The sequence below is a fragment of the Opisthocomus hoazin genome, chromosome 3 (genome assembly GCF_030867145.1).
Source record: "Opisthocomus hoazin isolate bOpiHoa1 chromosome 3, bOpiHoa1.hap1, whole genome shotgun sequence".
In the NCBI taxonomy this organism is placed as follows: domain Eukaryota; kingdom Metazoa; phylum Chordata; class Aves; order Opisthocomiformes; family Opisthocomidae; genus Opisthocomus; species Opisthocomus hoazin.
Genome location: NC_134416.1, coordinates 22620690 through 22633584, shown reverse-complemented (window position 1 = coordinate 22633584; position 12895 = coordinate 22620690). Strand labels below are relative to the sequence as shown.

Sequence of the window (12895 nt, the reverse complement as noted above, 5' to 3'; positions counted from 1 at the left end):
GTGAGTCAGTATTTATAGGTATGGTGTCAGCCTTTAGATTTACAGTGTATGACGCTCCAGCTCATCAGAATTTTCCTTGGTTTTTTTTTTTCTGTACAACACATCTCCCCGTATATTGCTTATATTTCTCATTGGCTTGAATACCTAAGTTATATCTTATATAAACCAGTGGGGAAAATATTGCTCACGAAACTGAAAATGTGGATACCTTTGTGTTATTTTTCCTCATAGAAATTATATTTATGATTGAAGATATGTTTATGATCATATTAAAGCACAGTGTCTTTGTAGGGGAGATTTAAGTAGGCCTGTAAAATTAGATCCATGATGCATTGGACGCTGTAGAGCTCAAAATTACAAATGTTCTTTAGAATCAGCTAGCTGTTGCTTAAACTTTGATCCCAATGTATGTGTGTAGAAATTAATTTCAGGGAATTAGTTTTATTTTATTTATAGCATATCTACCTTGTGGTTACTATCTATGATGTGAGCAACAGACACTGAAGTCTTAACACTGTTTGATACTTTCAGAACTTTGTTTCGCTTCACAGAATCACAGAATGGTAGGGGTTGGAACGGACCTCTGTGGGTCGTCTAGTCCAACCCCCCTGCCAAAGCAGGGTCACCCACAGCAAGCTGCACAGGACCTTGTCCAGGCGGGTTTTGAATATCTCCAGAGAAGGAGACTCCACAACCTCCCTGGGCAGCCTGTTCCAGGGCTCCGTCACCCTCAGAGGGAAGAAGTTCTTCCTCATGTTCAGACGGAACTTTCTATGCTTCCGTTTGTGCCTGTTGCCTTTTGTCCTGTCACTGGGCACCACTGAAAAGAGTCTGGCCCCATCCTCCTGACACCTACCCTGAAGATATTTATGGGCATTTATAAGGTCCCCTCTCAACCTTCTTGCACGTTGTCATACTTCTGTGCTGACTAGAACAAGGTTGAGCATAGAAAAAGCATTTCTCAGGATAAAGAAGAGCTAAATGGTAAGAAACTAATGCTATGAAGATGAGGAACTACTAGGTTTGTTTCTTCACTACCTTTACTCCTTTGCAAAGATCAGGCTCTAGGATTGTTAGTCAGAAATTATATTGAAAATCTGTTGAAGTTACTCAATTCCTGTAAAAAATGTTGTCTTTTAAGTAACTGAAAGATGTTTCTGTATGTTTTTTGATTTGGCTTTTTAAAAAATTCATAGGTCACTTTCTGATGCCTTACCATCTGACAGATGGAAATAAACTAGTTGTTTTAGTTGTGCAATATTTTTGAGGCTAGAAAGAAAATGCCTGTCACAAACTAATAGATTATATGTGAAGTGCATTTGAAGGTGGAGTTGTTTAAGAATTAAAAGTTGAGATTGTATTGAACAGAAAGGTATTCTTCAGTTAACAGAAATTCATCTTACACGTCAGAAACTGATATGATTGTTTTGGGAGGGTTTTTTTTTCCCCCTTCTGTTAAGGAAGTAACTGAATTTTGACATTGGAAGCAGATTAATAGTTGCATCATTCTGAGGTAAGTTTGGCTTTTATGCCTTTAATATTATAGGAGATTTTCTGACAAACGTCAGCTGGCAGTAGTTGCTGGTTGTGACTTAAAAATACGATCACGAAGTGTGTTTTGCTATAACTGCTACTTTTCTTGCAATTGAGTAGTGTTTGCAATTCAGTTGTATTTGATGCTGTAGTTTTTGTCTGTTTTCTAAAGGATTGAGTGACTCTGCAGGTTTTTCATGCATCGTGATCTGTACGGTCACAGACTATATACATATATAATCAAAAAAGTGTCTGCATACAGTCAGGCGTGCTGGCTAGAAACCTTCTGCACATGATGTTACAGCCTCACTGAAGGTTGTGGGGTAAAAAAGAAAAAAAATACTAAAAAAAAAGCATGGGTTACTTTTGAAAGATTTGTGCAAATGACTTCAGTCCAACTTCAGTTGGAATTATTGTATGTTTCTTATTGTTGCATGTTGTATTAGCAGAATGCAAATAAAACAGTAAATTATGAAATCATATTTTTCAATCTAGATAGATTTGGTGAAGCTTCTGCTGGCTTTGTCTACAGGAAAGTTTAAATAGAGCCAAGGTAAAAGCATAGCTCTATTTCTTAACTCTTGAAGGTCATCAAAGACTAAATATGACAGGTCTATTAACAGTAAGTCACAAAAACACTAGGTCATTAAAAAATTGAATCACTGTAAACGCTTTCTAATATCCTGTCTACCAGCGTAAAACTCTGAAGTAGTCATCCTATGAATTTTTATCATTAAGTTGCCTAGATAGTGTTTTTATCTCCTGCGTACAGCAAGGACTAGGATGAATTTCTTCTCTTTCGTGGGAGTTTGAGCATCTGGTTTTTTTGGGAACTCCCATTTGTTGATCTTTGCAGAGGTCAGCTGTTTCTGAGCTTGGCATTAATGATCTGTGTGTTCTGAATGTTGAACAGGTGACGCAATGCAAGTTGATAACTATGAGTAGACTAGAATAGCTAAGAAGTTCTCCTTTGGATTTATTTTTTTATTACCCAGGACTCTCTTATCTTCTCTTCTAGTTGTACAAAGACTTACGTTAACTACTGGACTGAAATGAAAGCCAGATGTAATTGGTACTTTGGAGAAATTGTAGTGGTCTGTAGTTTAGTGTGTGTGCATAAACAAGCTGAAATATCATAAAAGATAACAAGTCTATCTGCTGCTTGGTGAGCTGGATATTGGCAGAGACTGAAAGGGGAAAAAAAAAGCATAAGATGCAATAGCAACTACTGATTTTTTTGTTCTGATGCATTCTGTATCAAATGTACAAAAATACATTCGAGAACACACCCAAAAAGAGCATCTTAAAAAGTCCTTTTGAGGATTTGGGGGCAGGGCTGAATTGTTTGTTTTCGTTCTTTCTGCTAGCTGGAACTATCATCTTACTTGTTTTTCTTTTTAAAGTTATAGTACAAATCCTACTTCTCTGAGCACTAGGTCAGAGAAGTTCTAAACTGCTTCATCTGAAGGACTGAAATCCCAATTATCAGATCATTTTATGAGTACTTCTGTAACTCTGCCACAAAGTTCATGTGCTGATCCCATGAAACAAATTTTTTTGTTTATTTTGGGTTCTTTTTGGTTTGGGTTTTTTGTCTGACAGTTTACCTTTGAGCTGACAGATCTATAAAATACTTCCAAATCAAGTATATTATTACTATTCTATCGTACTGTATACTGCAGGTATAGTTCTAAAACGTTGCAACTGATAATTTGGAGGTGCACAGTTAAATATTTACTGAAAGGAAAAATACTCTTTTGTGGAACAACACTATTCTGAACTTTACATTGAAAATTTGATTGAGAAAACATACAGCAGAGATCTTCATAGATCAAGAAGGTGATGGCTTTTGTGCTTAGCGTATCTGTAGACTGCATAGACACTGAATGAGAACTCCAGCTGTAAAGAAAATATGAGTGTCCTAGCAAATTCAGACGTATCTTAAGTACATGAAACCCCAGAGGTAGGATAAATCCTTTTGTTGTCATAGCTTATCATAAGAACTCAAAAGTCTCCTGTGTCTGGAGCTCATTTTCTAGGATTTGGGCAATTAATCTAGCAAAAAAACAGTGTTGAGAAGGCTTCTTCCTTTACCTTGTGCTGACTTGACAATCCAGACCTTGAGTGCAATTGTATAATTCTATTAGTTCAATTAAATATACTATTGAAGGGAAAAATCCAGTACCACAACATCTAGTATACATCATCCCAAAGTGGTGTTCATATCTTTGAAGTGTTTGATATAGCTAACAAATTAAAATTCATCTCAATCCTCTCTTAGTGCCAGAGCTTTCTTTTTAAATAGAAAGTAACTAATGAAGAGCTTTGATTATAAGTAAATCAAGCCGAAGTACTTATTTAATGCTGTGTCTTTTGCATGCATATGTAATATCTCTTAAACAGTGGGAGGGTTGTCTGCTTCAGCGCTGAGAGATATGCATTGAGAATACGCGCTGAAATACTTTCAGGCGTGGATGAAAGACTATCATAATGTGATCTCGGGTTGGAAGCAGAAATGAATAATTCTAACATTTATTAAGTGTGTTGTACTCTGAAGTTAATTCTGCTGATGCAATTTATGTAACAAAAAAATAATTATTACTACCTATGTTTCCTCATCTCCTATTACTTATTTGTATATGTGTCCTGTATACCTGTATTCCCTAATGCAAAATTTGCTGATAATTTTGTTAAGCTCTTTGTACATTGTGGATAGCTTGTTTTTTTTCTTTACTAATAGGTCCTTCTCTTACGAAAGAAAAAAGACGACATCGATCTCACAAGTTTCTGCGTCTCAGGGTTGGAAAACCCATGAGAAAAACATTTGTTTCACAAGCAAGTGCATCAATGCAACAGTATGCACAGAGGGATAAAAAACACGAGTACTGGTTTGCTGTTCCACAAGAAAGGTAAGAAGAAGGTAGAGTGTTTAAAAAAAAAAAAAAAAAAATCAACACTTTCCAATAGATCTTTGAGCTTTTCTTTTTTTCTACACCATTCAAAATTTTTCAGTGACTGTGTCTATGAAGCAGCACAAAAAAGGGTCAATAACTGAGGATGTTGATGATTGGCTTAAGACTGGAATATCTCATTGCCACCCTGAAGTTTTACTGACTTACTTGGGTTACTTGCAGGTTCAGCCAGTAGTTTCTCATGGTATTTAGGCTTGTGTTTGTATGAAGTGAATAGTGAAAGAAAGATTTAAGTGGTGTCTGGTGAAGGAAGTGAGTTCTGTAACAAAGCTTTTATTGTCGTTATCTGTGCTTCTCATGATTTGGAAACTTTCTAAAAATTCTCTCTCCTTCTTAAAGCTCTGAGTTCAGAAGAGCTAGCAGAGGTTCTTTTGTCTTATCTCTATATGTGGAACACAAAACTTTTCCAGGAAGCAACTTAAACATATCTACAGGAAAAATATCTAAATTTGTTGCAGTGATTCAAGGGCATCAGATGTCTGTGCTCACTCGCTGGTAAAGTCTTGAATCCTTAAATGATCTGCTAAGAAACTGTGACTTATTTTCAAGTTGAATGTGATTTTTAGGAGTATTTGAGATTATATCTTTGTCAGAAGAGGGGGGGGGTAAAAAGAAAGAAACAACAACAAAAAACTATCAGCTCTCATCTTGTATAAATACCTTCACTCAATGATCAAGTCACTTTTCCATCTTTTCTTTTGAGCTGAATGGCATAGAATGTCCAGTTGGGGCACTGCAGTTGAGAACAGATATGGATGAATTGGAGAGAGTCCAGAGGAAAGCAGCAAGACTAATTAATGCCTAGAAAGTGTAACATATAAAGAAAATTAGAAGTAAGTGGGGTTCTTTAATCTAAAGGAGAAAAGGTTGATTACAAAGTCATTTCATACTAAAGTTGGCTGCAACAAGAAAGGCAATAGGCTATTTTTTTTTGCGTTTGTGTCCACTGTGAAAGGAGATGTGTAATGGACTGAAATGACAACAAAGTATTTGAGTTTTCCAACAGGGAAGATAGCACCTATGCTAGCACATCACTAACCTACTTTTAAACATCACCCCCGCAACCCCTGAGTCATGGAGATTATGCAATTTCTTGAGAAGAATGTCAGTTACACTGGTTCTGGTATAGCCAATCCTGTCTGGGCCAGGTGACCTCCTGTAGTCAACTCAAATTTTCTTGTTCTATTCATATCATATTTGATTTGAAAACAGATGAATGTTTCACATATGGCAATGATGTCTAGGTCAGCTGATTAAAGGGATTATTGTCTCTTTGGTTTATTTTCTAATGTAGCAGAGCAAGTACTTAATTTCTGCTTTATGCTGAAGTTATCACCTTATTTCAGAAGAAATAGTTCTTGATTTACAGTCTGTATCTGATCTCCTTGGAAATCATTCCACCTGCGAAGGGTTCTCTCTCCAACTGCATGGAGAATTAGTAATCTGTTCTTTATCCATCCAATGTGTTTCCAATGTTTTTGTACACAAAGTCACATGTGGTGGTAGTGGGGTGCTTATTTTCTTAATTCAGTGTTAACCTTGCTGAGTGCTACTCTGCATAGGTCAAAATATTTAATGTCAACCCAGTTGTCTTTGTCACCTAGTGGTAAGAAAGAGGAAAAAAAGGAGATATCTGACAAACCTGCATTATTTCAGCATTCTGAATCTCAGATGAGCCAGTCTGGGAAGGGGTGTCTTAGAGTTCCTTAAACATCAAGTTTTATTTACTTTAGGTGCTGTAATTATACACAAGTTCAAGTTCTTAAAAAATTAAAATCAGAATTTTAAAAACATAAAACATTTTCCTACTTTTAAGACTCCTTAAAATTGATACCTCATTCAGTGCGCGAGGAGTCTTCAGCTTCTTGTTCTGACTTTGTCATTGAACTTACCTAGCCTTACGCATCTGATATGTTTCATTCTCTCATCCTGTCAGAGAAAGATTTGTCTTTTTTTTTTTTTTCTTTGCTTTCATCAATGTTATCCAGGAACCTTATTTTTAACAAGAGTGAGTTTGAATAACTGACCCTGTCCAGAGACTGTTATTACGTACCTGCGTGCTGCATCCTTTCAGACATAGAGGCACATCAAAACTATAGCTGCTGTTTTGAGACAATTTGCTGCTCTGTATCTCTTGCTGTTCTTCCAGTATTCAGTCTGGCAGGGATTTGGGAGGGGGGGGGCAGGAATCCAAATGTTGTTCGTCGTGCTAATCCAGTGTGCAGATTCACTCTAGCAAGTGGGGTCTGAAGAGGGACATAGGGAATACTCAAACTCTTGGTAACCAGAGCCGTAAAGCCTTAGCTCTGGAGCTGTCTTATCCATGATGAAGAGATACTAGTGGATTTGTTGCATGTCCTTTTTCTAAATGCTGTATCTGTGCAACTACTGGTAAAACAGTATAGACTGACATCAGTATGGGGCTGTAAATAATTTCCTTCTGGGAATTTGGGCATTTTGTTCTTCCAAACTGGAGAACCCTGCCATTTGTGTCAGAAAACTTAAAAGGAGGTAACTTTGGATCTTGGTACTTACTGCAGTTAGACTAGTCTGTAGCTTATGATCTAGCAGCATATATGCACACTTTCAGCTGTATTTCCTCATATATGTAGCAGTTCTCAAAGTCTGTATAATTTTGGTTACATGTTTTGGGAGTGTTGAGCTCTTCATCAGGGGTAAGGAAAACAGGCATGCACACGTTTTTAAATTCCAATTTTCTTCCTGTTTTTGTGTAACACTAAATAAAAAAATCTTAGTGTTTTATTCTGGAAGTTATTTCAGTTGTAAACAGAGGCTTCCGATGGGACAGAAGTGGTGGAAGGACTGTATTTGTATATGAAAATACAGCTAGTCGACTGCCAACTTGTTTCCTGTTTTTCCTCTAGTATCAGGGTCAAATAATTAAAAAGGCTAAAAAAGTACAAACCATTTTTTTTGAATGTGTCTAATATCTAGTGAAACCTGAAATAGTAAGTATTTTCATTTTAACCTTAAATATGTCATAATTATTAGACGTGGCCCAAAAGATCACAAACTTATATTTCTTTTGTGTATCATTACTTCACTTCTCTAGGACAGATCACTTGTATGTCTTCTTTATCCAGTGGAGTCCAGAGATATATGCAGAAGATACTGGGGAATCTCTTCGGGAACCTGGATTTATAGTGGTAAAAAAGAAGGAAGAGCCTGAAACTAGTGAAGAATCTACTACTGAAAATGCTGCTAAAGAGTGGGAGGTAAGGAAGAACAGTGTCAAAGACTTTTTTTAATACTTTCATAGGAGTAGAGTTAAAATAGTGTTAAATACTTTCCAATAAGAAAACCAGAGCAACCTGCTTTATTAGTCTGCTTACTATGATCATGACTGTTTAATTTATGCCATCCTAATGCTTTGCTCTAACATTAGTCCAGAGCAACATTTCACAATTACAAGTCATTTTTGTGTGGAGCAAATTGTAACTTAAAACTCGGAGTTGAAAGGAATGTGAGTACAACAAGGAAGTTGCAACTTTGATGAAGCAGACTTAGTTTTCAGGGAAGTAAACTGACAGTTGTCTGATATTTATTATTCCTGTATCTAGAATGTTGAATACTTATTGGTAAGTCTCAAAACGGGGATGAGACAAAAAAAAGGAAAATTAATCTATTACTTGTTTTTCCAATAATCCAGTAATTCTCAGTTATAACTTCTTCATACATTAAGATGCTGTTTCATGGATTTTGACAATATATTGTAACTGGAACTATCTCATTATATTTTTATAAAAACACATTCCTCCCATGTGAATCTGTGTCCGCTGTGTTTCTATGGACACATCTTTACATGTCTACATGGTTTTGTTTTGTAGTGTACATCTAGCTAAAGCACTTGTAGTCTTGTGTGTTCAAGTGTCAGTCAAAAGTTTGATGATTCTTGTCATATATATTGTAGAAGTATCCCATCAGCACTGTTTAACTTGAGTCTCAGGACAGCAATTGCTGTCTCCAACTGTAAGACTATTGCGGTTTTGATCGGGGTTTTTTTTCCCTTCCCCCTCCGCCTGTCCCACCCCACAATGGAGCTCACTGAAATTAAGGAAGTCTGTACTTGTGTCTTATGTAGAGTGTAAAAGAAATTTTTAAAAACTGCAATAGTCTTAATTACAGGTAATGCTTTTTTCTTGGCTCCAAAGCTTAGAATCATAGTGGAACTCTGACTTCAAACTTCTCACTTAGCTGAAATATTAGGCTGTGATTACAAAACACTGTCTCATACGCCTGGAGCATTTTTGCTTTGAGACATTGAAATTACTTTCATAAAAGCATGTGCTTTGGATCTTCATATTTTCAGTATATAGATTTCTGAAGTATATCTTACTGGTGATGTATTTAGGTGTTGACTGTTGCTCAAAGCCTTTATCAGAATTTGATGTTTTAAAACTTGGCCTTTTGGAACACAGGGATCAGTGGCAGGTGATCAGTATTATGGTTTAAGGCACTGTATGTCTCTCTAATGAACTTTTCAGTAACTTTGCACCTTAATATAATTACAGAATAATTTCCATAGACAATAGTGCAAACTTTTCTTCAGGATTAAATGTTACCACTTCTTAGGTTATTTCTGAAGATAGTAGAGGCAGTCATTTTCTTACATGTATTAAATAAAACCTGTGAGTGAGTTACTACAGACTGAGGTCATGCCTTGAGCCTTTATTTAGGTCTCCTCTGGAAACAATTGTGGAAGACCTAATTCAAAAATACTACTTCCATATGTGTTATGTGAAAAATTGTCAAGTTTGCTTCTAAGATTATCAAATAATAGTTTTCTGGATTTAGAAGTTGATGTGATTAGTGGGAAGGATAACACTTTTAGAAAAGATATTATGCAAGTACAAGAAATACACTAATATGCTTTTCTGTGCATTTTAGCTTGAGTAATGTGACTTCTTATGACTGACTTCTAGCACAAATCTGAAAGCTGTTAAAAAGTTTTTAATCAGAAATGTTTGACAGTACCAGATGGTTCAACCTGTCATTACATACAACTGCATTTTAGTGGCTTTTAATGTATGTGCTATAAAGTATCAGTACATAGAGGGAATTGCAGCTGTGTTGTCATACCCATTATTCCCGTTGAACTTCAGTCACTACTTTCAATCAATATACTTTCTTCCTTTAACCCAACAAGCTTTTTATGTCAGCTCTTGATGCAGGTTTAATCTAAGATAGCGTGTGAGCAGCATCATTGAAACCTTTTTGTGGGTATTGGGTTGAAAAATAGACTGCCTTCTTCAGAATACAGTGATGGGAAAACTCAGGCTGGAAGGGAAATGGAAAGCAAAATCTTGATGTACAAATGCGTCACAAAGTACTGTTGATCTGCCTAAAGAGGAAGATAGTGGAGTAGCTTTCTCTTCCAAAAAGTGTTCTCTCTGATATCGTTGTACAGTATCTTAAAACTGGAGAAAAAGGGAAGAGGATTAAATAGGTAACCGAGGTGTGGTGCTCTGAGACAGCATCTGCTTCTTTGAGGGTCCTATGCTAACACATTCAGCTGCAGCTTTTTATGAAGAGACTTGAAGGAAATACTGTGCTGTTTTGTTTTTTTTAGTGGAAGAATTATTATGGGAAGAAGGAACAAGCAAAAGCAAAGATCAGTAACATCTGAAACAAGTAGTAGGGGTTGTTTATGACTTTATTAAATGGATCAGTGAATAAGACTGCACTCTTACTCTGAACTTACTCCAGTTTTTCACCAGCTTATGCTTTCTTCCTCTACATATATGCAGAGTAGTCTGTTTCCTATCAGCCTTTTCCCTGATGTAACGTCAGCTGCTCTAGTGGCAAAGACATCAAGACTCCTGCTGTCATATTAAATGCGAGTTTGATCAAATACACTGCATGAAGTGTTTGGAAAAAAAAAAAGTCCAGGGAGTCATTTAGCCAGTTCTTTTTGTATTATATGCTACACACTTAACAGATAACTGAATTAGTAGTAGATTCATGGTTATTTCTAATATCTAACATATTACTGTCAGCAAAGGTGACTAATTCATAGTCATCAGTTACTTAAAACCAACTCTGTGGGGTACCTCGTAGCTCCTGTTGCTGACATTCTTCCTCAGTATCTGCCTTCCTGAGAGGCCTCTGCCTGTCCCGTTAGGAAAGCTCTCTAAAAGAATGCTTTCTCACAAGATCAGTCCGTGCTAAAGACTTGTCTCTGGTGTCCAGTAGAAAAGAGTAGACAAGAATATTGGTTTATATGTCATGTAAGAAATGAAACTCTGCTGCTAGTTTCTTGGTGGTGTTAATCCCCATCCATTTTCCTCAGAGATCTCTCTTACCTTCTTGTACTTAAGTGAATAGGCAAACACCAAGGAAGAGGCTGTTTTGGGTTGTGGGTGGGTGGGGATTTTGTGTTCCTGGGGTTTTTTTACTCTCTGTACTGAGCCTTGGGGGGGGGTAAACATATATTTATCATGGTGGTATTTTTTTTACTTAATATGTAAATGTTCAAGTGCTAATGGCTTGCTTTATCTGTTAGCACAAATTATTAATGCTGTTTAGAAACCTATGTGTTTATAACCAATACTTCTCCAAAGCACATTCTGTACTTGCACCTAAACATGGCAAGCTTTGACAGCAAGCTGACTGTTTTTGTTGTGCAGTGCCTCGGAAACAACTTCTGTTGGTACTTTATGGTCTAATTTGTTTCCTTTTTAAGTTCAAGTTGGGTATATAATAATGTGTATATATATTAATGATGTAGTATTAAGGTGCTTGCTGTCAGATAGCTGCTGGTGAATTAACATCTTGATGTCAGTTAGTGTCATAGATTGAAAGCATTAAGGAGTTTGGTAAAGGCATGGTACCACAGTATTTGAATGCAGGTATGGGTCCTCAAGCACTGCTGGTAGAGTTGGTCTTATGCTTTAAGAAGTTTAAGATGATGGAAAAGGGAAAAACTGCTTGAATTCTCCTATGGTCTCCAAATCCTGGTTGAGAAATGAGTTTTCAAGTAAGACAATTATTTCCTATTTCTATTAAAAAAAAAAGAGGAGGCGGCGTGGGAAGCGATATCTCTGTTTCTCATCAATTCCAGTTATTCAGTTACTCTACTGTCATTTTCCTAAAACATATTGTGAAACTTTGGGCTTGTTTCCACTGCTGTTGGTGTATGAAGTGGCACATGACACTTTGAAGTTGACCACTGGAGGAAAAAGACATGGAAAGCAAGTACTCATGTAAAAAGTCATTAACTGTATCGGGGAACTAGTATAGAGTTAAATGAGGTAAATCAACTTTCCACTGAACTTGTGTGTACATAGTGTGCTGATAAGCTCAAATATTTTTCTACAGCAGTTAGCATACACGTGTAAATAATGCATTAAAATTTTTAGAGAATCAGTTTACCATATCTGGGAGGGGGGATAACTGAAACTAATTTTTTCCAAGTAAGATTTTTACAGTTTCAGTAATGCTAGATACAAAGGAAATAGCTGTGCTCTTAATAATTCATTGCAGGGAGGAGGGCATTAAAGGGAAAACAATAAAAATTACGACTTGCCTAAGAAACATTAGTGCGTAAAGGAGAAAGGACACAATTTGTGCTTTCCTGTGTGAGTTTTATCGTAGAATTTTTGCACCTTCTGTTTGTGTGTAACTAAAGCACTTAGCTGGTCTCTTTGGGGGCGGTGGGGGGGGGACGGGAAGAAAGAAAATAAATTAGAGATCAGAATACCTTCATTTTCTTGTTGAGTGCTTCATCTGTGAAGCTAATTCTCAAAGTTCCTGACGTTCGCTGAACAATAAAGGGACTTGGTCTGTTATATTCTTTAAGTAGCTGGCTTGTTTTGATAGGAGCTGGAGAACTGGGATGCACCATTATGTTGACTGTGTGTGTATAAATGCACTTTTTATTTCACAGAATCACAGAATCACAGAATAGTAGGGGTTGGAAGGGACCTCTGTGGGTCATCTAGTCCAACCCCCCCGCCGAAGCAGGGTCACCTACAGCAGGCTGCACAGGACCTTGTCCAGGCGGGTCTTGAATATCTCCAGAGAAGGAGACTCCACAACCTCCCTGGGCAGCCTGTTCCAGTGCTCCGTCACCCTCAGAGGGAAGAAGTTCCTCCTCATGTTCAGACGGAACTTCCTGTGCTTCAGTTTGTGCCCATTGCCCCTTGTCCTGTCACTGGGCACCACTGAAAAGAGCTTGGCCCCATCCTCCTGACACCCACCCTTCAGATATTTGTAGGCATTTATAAGGTCCCCTCGCAGCCTTCTCTTCTTCAGGCTGAACAAGCCCAGTTCCCTCAACCTCTCCTCGTAGGGGAGATGCTCCAGTCCCCTCACCATCCTTGTAGCCCTTCGCTGGACTCTCTCCAGTAGCTCTTCATCCTTCTTGAACT

General features: G+C 37.3%; 1 protein-coding gene across 4 annotated transcripts in view; it reads left to right on the top strand.

The window, feature by feature from the left end:
* Positions 1-12895, top strand: part of OXR1 (oxidation resistance 1) — a 320312-nt gene that overhangs the window by 276625 nt on the left and 30792 nt on the right. For all 4 annotated transcript variants that reach the window (XM_075415688.1, XM_075415689.1, XM_075415691.1 and 1 more), the window contains 2 exons: positions 4274-4442; positions 7579-7741. In XM_075415688.1, the coding sequence (XP_075271803.1) occupies positions 4274-4442; positions 7579-7741 (332 nt within the window). The remainder of the gene's footprint in view (positions 1-4273; positions 4443-7578; positions 7742-12895) is intronic.